The 14121-nt window shown below is 37.2% G+C and overlaps 1 protein-coding gene across 1 annotated transcript in view; it reads right to left on the reverse strand.

The window, feature by feature from the left end:
• Positions 1 to 1806: 1806 nt before the first annotated feature.
• The window catches only part of LOC132624653 (leucine-rich repeat extensin-like protein 3), a 29489-nt gene continuing 17174 nt past the window's right edge, over positions 1807 to 14121 (reverse strand). The window contains exon 2 of the mRNA XM_060339397.1: positions 1807 to 2284. Within this exon, the coding sequence (XP_060195380.1) occupies positions 1874 to 2284 (411 nt within the window). The 3' untranslated portion in view covers positions 1807 to 1873. The remainder of the gene's footprint in view (positions 2285 to 14121) is intronic.

Genomic DNA, 14121 nt, shown 5'->3' on the forward strand with positions numbered 1-14121 from the left:
TATATTAACATTAAAAATGAGTTCATGAGAAAATATATTGTTCAATATCATAAAACTTAATCCTTCGGCGTGCAGCAATATAATCTAGCATGTCCTAATTGAATTGTGCATGATCACATGTAGGGCTGTTCAAAACCGAACCGTTACCAATAGCCCAAACACAAAATTGGCTTATTGGATTAACAGTTTGTGAACGGATTAATATTTTATAGCTAGCGGCTTATCGGTGTGGGAGCGGATTACTCAATTTTCATATTGGATAAACCGTTAACCCGCTAAAAATGTTAAAGCCTCAGACCCATTCCCTTAGTACTGTTCATTGGTAATGATATCTGGTTTGCACTTAATTTTAACTCTGGTGATAGTTCATAGCAAACATAACCCAGTGACAAGTCTGATAGTGAGTGATTTCATTTTGAAAAAGCAAGATTCTTCCCAATGACTCCATAGTAAAACTTTTGATTACAACTATTTTGCTTTGTTTTGGAGAAGAGAATATTGAAATATGGTGTCGTACTTAATAACGACCCAATGCCTTAAATTAGCAGCTCTCAGTGGCTCCTTCTTTGGTTTCATAACGGAATTTGAACTCAAAATCACCGTGATTTTAACTTTCATTTTATCTTAGATTTAACCGATACACCGCCCGATAACTGTCTGATAATTGCTAACCCGATACTGAACCAACCGATATCTTATCGGTTGGCTAGCGGATTAGTACGTTTATAAGCCGATACCCAATAAGCCGAACCGTTAAGCATAACTATCCGTCCGATCCTCAGCCCCAATCAGATGGCTATATAGTTGAAAATGATCGCACACTGCATGACCATATTTCCAGTAAAACGTTATAATCACATCTGCATGACCATATTTCCAGTAAAACGTTATAATCACATCTGCATGACCATCTTAATTGATGAATTTAAGGACCCATTGGGTATCGGGGAATGGAACGAAGACGACAAATAAACGGCATTTTAGTGGCCGCTTTGTGACATTTATAAGTGACTCTATTAAAATAAATGCATGACCATCATTCATCAACTATCTTAACACTCTCTTCTTGGGTAGTATGTTCCGCAAAAGAATGAGAAGTGGAATTATCCACTCTAATAGCGACAACATCTTAAGTAAGATCAATATAATGATGAAGCTTTATCCCAGTTAGTGCTTAAAATGTAAATGATGTTGCATATTTTTTATACATATCATTGTGCTAAATAACTCTGGAAAAGTCGCGCCGCTGTTGTAAAGTTATCCAATTTATTCCACGTGATTAAAATTATTGTAGTGATGAAAAGGCAAAAGATAATATGTCTATCTGTATCAAGTGAAGAGCGGGGAATAAAAGACGAAGTATAACTAGTGAGCATGTTTGTTTGGTGGGGACAAAATTGAAGCAGAAGCAAGTTCATCAGTCCAGTTTCGTATATTCCTCTTGTTCTCTTTACCTTGCTTTTGCTTGCAGCCTTTGGAAGAACTTAGTTTGATGTTCGTTGTCATATGTGGGGACTTTGTCTGTTTGGTTAAGCTCTTTAGAAGATATTCACAGAAGCACTGCAGGCATAGTTAGAATAGTATAAATACCGGCCGGATAAGAATGTATCCCCACGCAATCTCGAGTAGTTAAGCCATTGAAGATGGGTTCAGCTTGGGCACTAACTTTGTTACTACTTGCAACTGTGCTGAGCTCATTTTTGGCTGATGGACTTAATGTGGATCATAAGCCAACCAGGGGAAGATTTTCTCAAGCTAATGTCACTTCTTCCATAACTCAGCATTCGCATGCATTAAGAGATGCCAATGCAAGGAACACAACTTCTGTGAGTGAATTTATGGTGAACATAGAAACTGCTGGAAAAAATAGGGGTCAAGGAGGTGGAGGTGGCGGAGGAGATGCTGATGGTGGAGGAGGAGGCGGGGGAGGGAGCGGTAGGGGAAGTGGAGGAGGAGGTGGGGGAGGAAGCGGAAGTGGAGGCGGAGGGGGAGGTGGTGGCGGAGGTGGAGGCGGAGGAGGAAACGGAGGGGGAGGAGGAGGTGGAGCAGGAAGGGGGAGTGGAGAAGGAGGAGGAAATGGAAAAAGTAGAGGGCATAAGGGAAGACATGACAAAGGAAGTGGTGGAAGAAAAGGAGCTGGGGGTGGCAGAGGGGGAGGTGGAAGAGGAGGAGGTGGTGGTGGTGGAGGAGGCGGAGGTGGAGGTAGTGGAGGAGGCGGAGGTGGTGGAGGTGGAGGCCAAGGCGGTGGAGGAGGTGGAGGTGGTGGAGGTGGCGGAGGCGAAGGCTGGGGTTGGGGAGGAGGAAGCGGTGGTGGTGGTGGTGGTGGAGGAGGTGGAGGTGGTGGTGGTGGAGGTGGAGGAGGAGGATGGGGCAATTGTTGGGGATGGGGATGTTAGGATCATCCTTCAACGGGCAACTAATCTTGGTCTTTGCATGCATGATCAACTTTACATCACTTCTTTCTTTTTACGTAACGCCTGAATGGCATTAAAAAGCTATTGTTTGGTTGTGTGAAACTCATTTCTATCATCATTTTGCAATAGAAGAGTCTTAGAAATCAAAGAGTTGATTGTTGTGGTATTGATTTCATGTAACTAAAGGAATTGTAGTCCACCTCTGTTGTTTAGTAGGTGATTATCAATAAAAGCTAAATTGCACCTCATTTTAGTTCTAAGTGCTTGCTATGGGCGGATTGTTTCTTCTATGAAACAATGGCCCGTACTCGAATTCAGTTCGACACATTGAAGAGAAAGCCTCTTTAATTTGAACTATGGGTGTGTTCGGTAAGCCCGTCAACCGGTTTTGGTTAACCGGTTAAAACCGGTAACCGAACCGGTAAAACCGGAACCGGAATCAATGGAACCGGTTTACCGGTTCCGGTTAACCGTTTAATACATACCGGTCTGGTTTCGATTTTTTTGGGACCGGAACCTGTTAAACCGGTTAAATCGGAACCAGACTGGTTAAACCGGTCAGAATTAATTTTTTTTTAAAATGTAGCCGTTGGGACATTGGGCTGGACCGTTGGCCAACGGTCCATTTGCAAAAATGGTCGTTGCCAAACGGTTCCAAACTCCCCTTTTGGCCCCCCCAATCCCCCAAACTTTTTTTTTAACACTTTAACCCATCCTCCACCCCTATATAAACCCCTCTCCATTTCCATTTTAATCCACACCAATTCACTCTTCTCTTTCTCTCAATCTCTCAATTATAGTTACTTTGCAACAATTAGCCACTTTAAATTTCTCTCAATTAAATATTATAAAGTCTTATTATAGTTTCAATTATTAATTTTGAAATTATAATATTGTTGGTGGAATTGGTGATTTTGCAAAAATTCGAAGTAGTTTTAGTGGACTTGTAATTCTAGCAGCCTTCACTTTGTTGGAAATTAGTCCGACAATTTGGTACCTTCGTTCCAACTCTATCTTTATTTTCGCTATTTAATTTACGCAATTTAATTTGTTGCAATTTATTTTCTTGTGATTTATTTGAGTGTGATTTAAATTAATTCGATTTAATAATGACGAAGAGATTTAGACGTAGTGCCGGTAGTAGTGGTATTGTTAGGGGTGGGTTTAATGAGGAAACATTTGTGAACGAAACACCTAATTTAGCTATTGATGTTGATGGAAATAATCCACTTTTAGATCATGAGGCAATGCAACAACATTATACCGACACTTTTAATGAAATTGATGATGATGATGATGAAACACAAGCCCCCGAAAATCCCATAGGAGATACAGGTCCTGTACAATCACATACACAAGACAAACCGCCTAGAAATCGTAAGCCAACCGCTAAAATTTGAAAATTTATGACTAAGGATAAGGAAAGTCAAACAACTAAATGTACCATATGTGGACAAGTATTTGCTTTTAGGCAAGGAACTAGTAAGGATGGTGGAACCGGTACACTAAATAATCATATGAGACTTCAACATATGGATGTTTGGGGAGAGCAAATGGGTTCAAATGTGGGAGGTATTCAAATAACGATAGACCCACGAACCGGTAAAAATTTTAAGTATGAAAAGAAAAAAGAGCGTGTAGAAATAGCTAAAATGGTAGCTTATGATTATTTACCATTTTCCTTTCCTTCGGGTTTGGGGTTTGTTACTTACATTCAACGTTGTTATAATCCGTTATTTGAGGGTATTCCTAGAAGTACTTGTAGAGCGGATGTTATAGATTTGTATAAAAAATATATATTCTATTTGCGTCATGTATTTAATTCTTTAAATTGTAATGTTTCTTTTACCGCCGATTTGGGTCTTAGTCTTAACAAGTTAGATTTTTTTGCTATTACATGTCATTGGGTTAATGATAATTGGGTTATGCAAAAAAGAATTATAGCTTTTTTATATGATGAAGGGAAAGGACGTCACGATGGAAAATTTTAAGCGGATTCAATGTCTACTATTATGAGATTTTTTAACATTTATACAAAAACACTTTGTATTGCTTTAGATAATGTTTCTAATAATACAAAGGCGGTTGGTCTTTTAAAAAGGGAATTAAACCCCCCGCTAAAAAATATTTTTCATGTGAGATGTAGTTGTCACATTTTAAACTTAATTGTTAAAGATGATCTTGAGTGTTTTGAAGATTCTATTCAAAAAGTTAAAAATGCGGTTGCGTTTCTTTTTTGTAATGCTAATAGGGCAAAACTGAGAGATTTTAAGAATTCTTGTGTGGAAAATAGCCTTAGACCTAGGAAAATTCAAGTAGAAGTTGAGACTAGGTGGAACTACACTTACATTATGCTACAACAAGCATATGAGTATAGGATTCGCATACAACAAGTTCACAACAAATATGATATTAATAATGATGATTGGTTAAATATTACGGATTGGGATGTTAAGGAATGTGTTGAACTCTTACAAATTTTTTATAATGCAACTCTTGCTTTTTCTCGACAATTCTATCCCACAGTAACCGGTATTTTAGCCTACTTAGCCGAAATAGCTATAGTTTTACAAGAGTATAAATATAAGTCCGGTTTTTAAGCAGTTATTTTTAATATGACAACAAAATTTAAGAAGTATTTTTTTCTCATCCCAACTTTATTTATATTGGGTTCTCTTTTAAATCCTTATTTAAAAATGTCTTATACTAGAGCATTGGTTAATCAAATTTATACATTTTTAGAAATTGAAGAGGGAGTTGAACCATCTTTAGCTGAAGCCGAGCTCGCTATTGATGCCGAGTTTAGAAAAGTTTTTAGTCATTATTCTAATTTGGAAGAAAATGCTACACCCGTTGCTTCACGCCCTATTAGTTCTCAAAGTAGCAAAAAGGGCTTGTCGGGTTTGTCGCATTTAAAAGTTTTACATTGACATCCAACTCCTTCTTGTAATGCAAACTTTGATGAATATCACCTTTATTTGACGCAGCCAAATGTGGATATCAAGGAACTAGATGATTTGGACGTCTTAGCATGGTGGAAGAAATACAAGGCAAGTCATTCGATACTTTCAAGAATGACTCGAAATATTTTTACGGTTCAAATATCAACTGTGGCTTCGGAGAGTGCATTTAGCCAAGGAAGACAACAAATTGGAGATCATAGACACTTATTATCCGGATTTAGCTTGCAAGTACTAGTGTGCATTTGCGATTTGATTAGATCGGAGCGACGCAACTAAAACTCAAAAGCGGTGGAAGGCAAAGAGGAAGAGATTGAAGATTTGATAGCAAGTGGAGTGGACCAAATGGAAGACTTTGAAGAGATCTCCATGACCAAATATGATATGGCGGAAATTAACCAAATGATTGACAATTGGTGATTTTATTATTCTACTATTTCTTTGCAACTCATGTATTATTTGCAAGTTAAAAAAAATTACAACTTGCAAATAAATGTTATCCATGAATGAATAAAATATATGGCTCATTGAGCTTTCTTCTATTTACTTATGTTCATATTTTTACTTATATTAAGTTAGGAATATACCTAAAATATACTAAAAATATACTTATAATATACATCTACTTAAATTAAAAACTAGAAAGTTATATACTTGAAAAATAACTAAAATATACTAAGAATATACTTATAATATAAATATACTTAATTTATAAAATACGAATTTATAAACTTAGAAAAAACGTAAGCTATAAATAACTTAAGTTATAATATATAAGTTATAAATATACATATACATATTACTTAAACATATATATATATATATATATATATATATATATATATATAAGTTATATAACCTAAGTATATTGATATATATAAGTATATTCTTAGTATATTTTAGGTATATGTAGTACAACTTAAGCATATAACTTAATATATATATACGTATATGTTGTTAGTCAGTAAATATATAAACTTTACTTATAAACTTATATAACATATGTAAATATACCTACAATATACTAAGAGAAAAGACATCATTTAACCCCTGAACTTGGCACGAAAACTCACTTTAGCAACTAAAATTAAGCTGTATTTATATACCCCCTTAACAACTTTCATTTCAATTATTTTCCACCCCAAATGCTAACGTGGCAAAAAAAAAATATTAATAATTAAGAGAGTGAAAAACAAAAAAAGTGGACCCACTCTCATATATATATTATTATAAATTAAAAAATAAAATAAAGGTTATACAATTAAAAAATAAAATAAACATTATACAATTAAAACATAAAATAAAAATAAAAACCATCTTCTTTACAATCCCCCTCCCACTCCACAGCCCCACCCACCACCTTCTTCCCACTCCACAGCCCCCCCCCCTCCCGCCACAGCCCTGCCCCCAACTGCTTCTTTTTCCCACTCCATAGCCCCCCCCAGCCCCGCCCCCAGCTGCTTCTTTTTCCCACTCCATAGCCCCCCCCCCCCCCCCCCCCCCACAATCCCGCCCCCAGCTGCTTCTTCTTCCCACTCCACAGCCCCCCCGCCACAGCCCTGCCCCCAGCTGCTTCTTTTTCCCACTCCACAGCCACCCCCCCAACCCCCCCCCCCCAGCTGCTTCTTTTTCCCACTCCACAGCCCCCCCCACAACCCCGCCCCCAGCTGCTTCTTCTTCCCACTCCACAGCCCCCCGCCACAGCCCCGCCCCCAGCTGCTTCTTCTTCTTCACTCCACAGCCCCGCCCCCACCACCTTCTTCCTTCTTCTTCTTCTTCTTCTTCTTCACAAATCCCTCTTTCTCTCTATATTCTCATCATTCTTTTCTTTTCATTTTCACCATTTTTTGGTTTCTTGATTTTGATTTTGATTTTCTTTCAAAAAATAAAGTTATGGAATAATGGTTATGGAAGAAATGAGTTTGCTAATAATAATACTAATAATGGCCAACAATAACAACCAAAACAATCAATTTGGACGAATTTAAGTGTAAGTGGGACTAATTTGAGAAGGAGTTGGATGAAATTTATTGGGGGAGGTGATGGTGGTGGTTGTGGATGTGGGTTAAAGATGGTGGTGGTGATTTTTTTTTCTTTTAAGGACATTTCGTCCAAAGAAATTTGATGAAATTTGGTGGGGAGATGATGGTGGTGGTCGTGGGTGTACGTTAAAGATGACGGTGATGATTTTTTTTTGAAGGGCAATTCGTCCAACTGCAGTAGCGGCGGTGGCGGTAGCAGCGGCGTAGTGGTTGCTAAAAGTAGGGTGAGGATGAGGAGAAAGAAGAAGAAAGAGAAAGAGAGAAAATAATAAAAGAAAAACAAAAAATGAAGTGTTGGTAATTTTGACATGGCAATGATGTGGCATTGACGTGGCAATGACGTGGCGCGAGTGTAATACACCTCACATTGTGAGAGTGGTATTATTTTTTTAGGGTGGAAAATAATTGAAATGAAAGTTGTTAAGGGAGGTATATAAATACAACTTAAGTTTAGTTGCTAAAGTGAGTTTTCGTGTCAAGTTCAAGTGTTAAATAATGTCTTTTCTCATATACTAATAAATACTATAATATATATATACTATACAAAAAACAAAAAACAAAAAAGAGGTTTTGGACATTTTCGAACCGGACCGGTCCGGTCCGGTTTCCATTTTAAAACCGGTAAATCGGAAACCGGCCAGTTTATTAACCTGTTACCGGTCTGGTTAACCGGATAACAGGCTTAGTGTTCGGTATGGAGGAAAACATTTTCCGGAAAGTGTTTTTCAACACCCCCACCCCCTGCGACCCAACCCCCCCCCCCCCAAATTAAATTGAAAAAAAAAAAGATTTTGATTTTTGATTTTTGATTTTTTGCATCACCCACCCCAACTACCAAAACCCAGCCACTCCCGCAACCCATGCATCACCCCCGCACCCCACCCCACAAATATTTTTTGAAAATTTTTTATTTTGGGTTTTCTACACCAACACCCCCCCCCCCCCTCTGCCACATGGACACCCTCTCCCCCTAAATTTTTTTTCTTTAAAAGTTTTTTTTCAGCCCCCACCCTCACGAACCCCCCCCCCCTACCGACACCCCACCACCCCTTCCAAAAAAAATTAATTTTGTTTTTTTAAGTTTTCTTTTTTGATTCTCTACACCCACTCCCGGCACGCACCCCTACCCCCTCCCGAATTTTCTACTTCCTATTTAATTTTATCTTTATTAAAAAAATTATAAAAATTGCAAGTTTGCGTGGTTAAAAATTAAAATTTTTGGAGGGGGTGGTGGGGTGTAAAAATCCAAAAAAAGAAGTAGTAACTTTTAAAACTTTTTTTAGAGGGGGGTTGGGGGGGAGGGGGGGTTGTGGTGGTGCAGAAACCCCAGAAAAGAAAATTAAAAACTTTAAAAAAAAAATGGGGGAGGGGAGTGTGGTGCGTGGGTGTGGGTCGTCACGTTTGGGGGGGGGGGGGGGAGGGGAGGGAATGTGGTGGTATAGAAAATTGAGAAAAAAAAATTAAGAACTTCAAAAAAACAAATTGGGGTTGGTGTGGTCTGGGGAGGTGGGGTTAGGGTGGAGTTGGTGGGGCTTGGGTGGGTATTTCCAGGAAAATATTTTCTACCAATTAAACGAACATGAGAAAATAAGTAAAAAATTCACTTATTTTCCACTACCCAAACGAACATGAGAAAATAAGTTGAAATTCACTTATTTTCTAAGAACACATTTTTCAGGAAAACATTTTCCTGCATACCAAACACACCCTATATCATACAGATCAGTCCCAATGAAGGAAATAAGATCTCCTTGCCTCTTACAATTTGAATAGAAGAAAATGACTTTTTTTATATCTCTTATGATATTTTTTTTTAATCTCTTTTGTGTGAAAATTGAAGATCTCTTGTAAAAGGGTCATAAAAATAAAGTTTGTAAAGGGGCAAATAACAATTTCTAGGGGTGTCAAAAAAATATGAAAAACCGGCCGAACCGACCGAACCTAACCATACCGAACCGATTTATAGTGTTTTTTCAATAAAATCGTGGATTTTTATTTAAGCTTATAACCATCCCGAATAATTAGGGTGGTCTTTTTAATTTATACAAAAAATCAAAAAATTCCCGAACCGAACCGAACCGAACCGAATAGCCTTACATGTATGAAATATATTTTATATATTACAAATATGTTAAATGAATAAATAAAATATATTTTATAAGTTCTGTTTCAAATATAATAGAGAATTTTGGCCACTAAATTTTGGGCCTTTAGTTGATTGGATTTAGTTTCAAAAGGATACCTCATATACGCAGTAATACGGTCATAGATTTAGATTATTTAAGTAGGCATTTTTGTTATAGTTAGCACTAACAGAAGTTTACCTCCATCTTGGTCTCCTCTACTATGTTGCTTGATGTATATGTATCAAATTCAAGTTGTGATTTTTGTGACCTACAAGCTAATGTTTGTTTTGGCTCACTTCAACATTGTTGTCTTTGACAAGTTATTCTTCTCCCTGGTCAATCAGTGAGGATTCACGTCGCGATGATGCCATCGTTGTTGTCTTGCTACTTGATATAACACATTTCAGTTTAATTACTTTGTGTAGTTTTTTTAATAGCTTTTACATTAAATTTTCATAAGAAACAAATAGAAGCTTTATTTGATGGTGTACTACAAATAGGTTTGTGGACGTCTGTGTCGTTAAATTTTAATGGAGGTGTATTTTTAGGTGACACTTTAAAACTAAAATGACCGAAAATTAACCGAACCGTACCGATATCGATACCGAAGAAAAACCGAGATGATGGGACGATCTCGAAAAGTCTAATTTTGGTTATACAAAATAAAATAACCGAAAAATTAGGATGATATAATTTTTTTAAAATAACCGACCGAACCGTCCCATTGACACCCCTAAGTTTCTCCCGTGCCAATGGTACTGGCACAATTTATAAGCAACATTACCGGATAAATGACATATCAGTTAGTACTAGTAATTCCAAACAGTTGATACTGCTCACTAGCCTTATATGTTGGTTGATAATTTTGCCCTCTGCGTGTTTCTTTTATATCATTAGATGTTATGACGTTGCAAAAAAAAATACATCCTTTTTTTTTTTTTCATTTGGAGGATCTATAATGTATTCACACTTCTCCTCCAGCGTGACTTGAATTGTGGACCTATCGGTTGTAGGTGGAGGTGCTTTACCAATTGAGCAATCCTCACTTGTCAAAAATATTATAAATATCATATCGATAAATTTTTATTGGTGAAAATACAACTGAAATTACAATTACAATTGAAAAATAAAATGAAGAAATAAAAGTATCTACAGGCTGAGGCACGGATATCTCGCTCTTTTTAAGGAGATTCAAGTCCACTGCAGCAAATTTTTACCGGTCTAGAAGTAATCTTCCTGACTTGTTCCCTCCATGATACAACAGCCCGACCACATCGTATAACTCATCAAACTCTGGACAAGATGTTGAGTCCAAAGCTCTAACAAAAAGAATGCCTTCCTTCAACTAAGTAAACTCTCTTTTATTTTCCTCACTTTTTCAAGAACTTTCCAATTTATTTTTTCTACACCTATAAGGTAAGGATGACAAACTATTTATAGTTGAAAAATCCATTCTTGAATTGAATTGGATGAAAAGAATGTATTAGTGGGGAGATTAAAGAGGTGTAAATATGGAGAATATGGGTGAATTATGATTAGGAGGTTACAAAGAAAATAAAGTCACCATTTTGTGCATTAACGTGTGAATAGTAATTAAGCAACATAATGGACACATTCATATCATCAATGAGATTGTGGCTAAATGAGTTTCAAGAAACCTGTAACATCCCGTAAATTCGAATTAGGTATGAATGTATGAATCTAGTATAAAGGTGATATATTTTAGCTATACTAATCTATTTGGGATGAACTCGGGTGATAAACAGTCGTTTTGAAGTCAAACCAAAACGTGAAGTTCTTAAGGCCTTCTAAATTCGTCTAAGTCTAGGACAGTCTGTACTTGTGGCCTGTTTTCGGGTACTTGCGTTAGGAATTTGTGAAAATTTCCTTCTTGAAAGTTGTAGCCCTTTGAAATACCTTTCCAACGGTATATTATGGGGGTAAAGGGGACATCTGTACAAAATGTTATGGCCATTTTACTGAAGGATTACAAAGCAGTCCGTTCACTGGTCATGTTATACGAACTTGTTATACGGCCCATATAACTTTATACGGACCGTATAACTCGTCCGTACTTCAAGAAACTTCAAATCGATGTTCTGTTTTCAGCCATGATAAAATATGGTCATATTATACGGACCATATAACTTTATACGGACCGTATAATATGTCCATATAATTTCCGCCTCACTTTTGTATAAATTCAAGCCTTCAGTTCTTTTATTTCATTATTCACAATTCCAAGCCCTAGCAACAATCCAAAACATCAAGGTAAGTCAATCCAAACCCTTCCAACTCAATTCTAACATATACTCTAATAATCTAAGCAAGAAATCATTGTTCCTAAACTAGGGTTTTCAAGAAAACCCATCTCAAGGTTCAAGAATTCAAGATTTTGGAAATCTTCTTGAAAGTTAAAATCTTTAATCCAAGTTTGGAGCATTACCAGGTATGTAGAATTACTATCTACGTGTGGGAACATCATTGTTCTTCCCCACGCCTCAAAATCCATAAATTATGATTTTCTATTAAAACTAGGGTTTCTATACCATGCTCATGATACCCCTAGGCTCATGTCCATGATTATATTATGTATGAATTGCTATTATTCTATCATTGTGTTCTTAATAACTGCATATGATTATTGAGAATCAGTCCGTAATCCATGGAAACCCATATCTTGTATTCCATGGGTTCTTGCATGCATGTTTTAGCTAAAATGATTATTTCATGAATATCCTACATGTCTACAAATTTTCATGCAACTATATTATATAATTACTTTCATGCTATGATACAAGATACATAAAAGCATAATACAAGTTATTTCATGAAACCACATTTACAAGTTATTTCATGATATCCATGTACAAGCAAGTTATATTCGTGAAAACCATGGGCATCAAGTGCCACTTATTTTACATGTTCATGTTTTTGGGAGTTGCATTAATTACCGAGAAGGCTTTAAACAGCCTGAAACTACGTAGCCACCGTAGGATGAGGATTGTTCCACCTATGCTTAGGAAGATCTCTCATAATGACTGGATCCTTTCATAATATTATTAAATCTCATGTCCCTGGCAAGGTATGAGTGTTCTGCTGGTAGGACGCAAGTACCAGACCATGTTGTCGGTTATATTTACTGTTCTCCCTACTCACGATACTTTACACGTGTTATATATGTATATGTACTCATGTTCATGATCATGTTTCAACTCAGTCTTTGTTATGTTATTTTCATGTCTCATGTTATTTCTTTCAGTTGCTTTACATACCAGTACATTCAATGTGCTGACGTCCCCCTTTATTGCCCGGGGGCCTGCATTTCACGATGCAGGTACTAATTTACAGGATGACGCATTTGCTCAGTAGGATAGCATTCGTATCAGCTTATTGGTGAGCCCCATCTCATTCGAGGTTTAGTCAACTCTTTATTTTATGATTAGTTATGCATCTAAGGTATGCTGGGGGCCTTGTCCCAGCGAGTATGTTTTTCATGTTCAGACTTATGTTAGAGGTTTCATAGACTAGACAAGTCAGTTATGTCATGTCACATTTTCGGAGTCGTATAGCCATTTTGGCTCATTCATGTTATTTCCACACTCATGTTTAAACGAGTATTTTGATTAATTATTATGACTTATTGCATTTTATAAAGGCTCATCATGCATTCATGTTAAATTCCGCTCATGTTATGCCTCATGATGATTCAGCAAGCCATGTGGTTCGCTCGGTCACATGCAGTAAGGCACCGAGTGCCGTGTTTCGCCCAGGCCATGGTTCGGGGCATGACAAAACCAAACCTCAGTCAACTGTAAATTAGTTGACTTAGGTTTACTTGGACGATATAGAAATAAGCAAGACCTCATTCTAGAAAGACTAGATAGGTGTTTTGCTAATGATGCATGGATCCACATGTACCCAGAGGCCACTATTACCCATCTGCCTAGAACTCGCTCTGATAGTGGCCCTTTACAAATTAGACTATCCAACACCATCCATGATAACAGGGACAAACCCTTTAGATTAGAAACTACGTGGTGTAGGCACCTTGACTTCAATGATTACTCTAGACACTCCCAAGACCTTACCCTTTCCACCAACTCCTTTAAACTAAAGCTCATCCAATAGACCAAGGAAGTCTTTGGAAATAACTTCTTCAGGAAAAAAAAAGGATTCTTGCAAGACTAAAGGGAATCGAGAAATCTAATAGTTACCCTTACAACTCCTTCCTCCAGAACTTGAAAGTCACTCTTCAAAATGACTATGCTGAAATCCTAAACAAGAGTTTGAATTCTGGAGACTTAAATCTAGAATATCTTGGCTTACTGAGGGAGATTCTAAGACTAAGTTCTTCCACACCTCCACCATTAATAGGAGAAGGAGAAATAGGATTCTCACTCTTAAGGATGATGTAGGCAACTAGATCCATGATCCAAGTGCTGTGAAATAAGCGATCTCTAGATACTACATCAATCTTTTCAGTACTGACCAGCTAGATTCCCCCCAAAAATGCTCTACCAACCCATCTAGTAGAGGATCACTAACCATGGAGGAAAAAAACCAGCTTTGGGCACCC

Source organism: Lycium barbarum, chromosome 12 (assembly GCF_019175385.1).
Source record: "Lycium barbarum isolate Lr01 chromosome 12, ASM1917538v2, whole genome shotgun sequence".
Lineage (NCBI taxonomy): Eukaryota > Viridiplantae > Streptophyta > Magnoliopsida > Solanales > Solanaceae > Lycium > Lycium barbarum.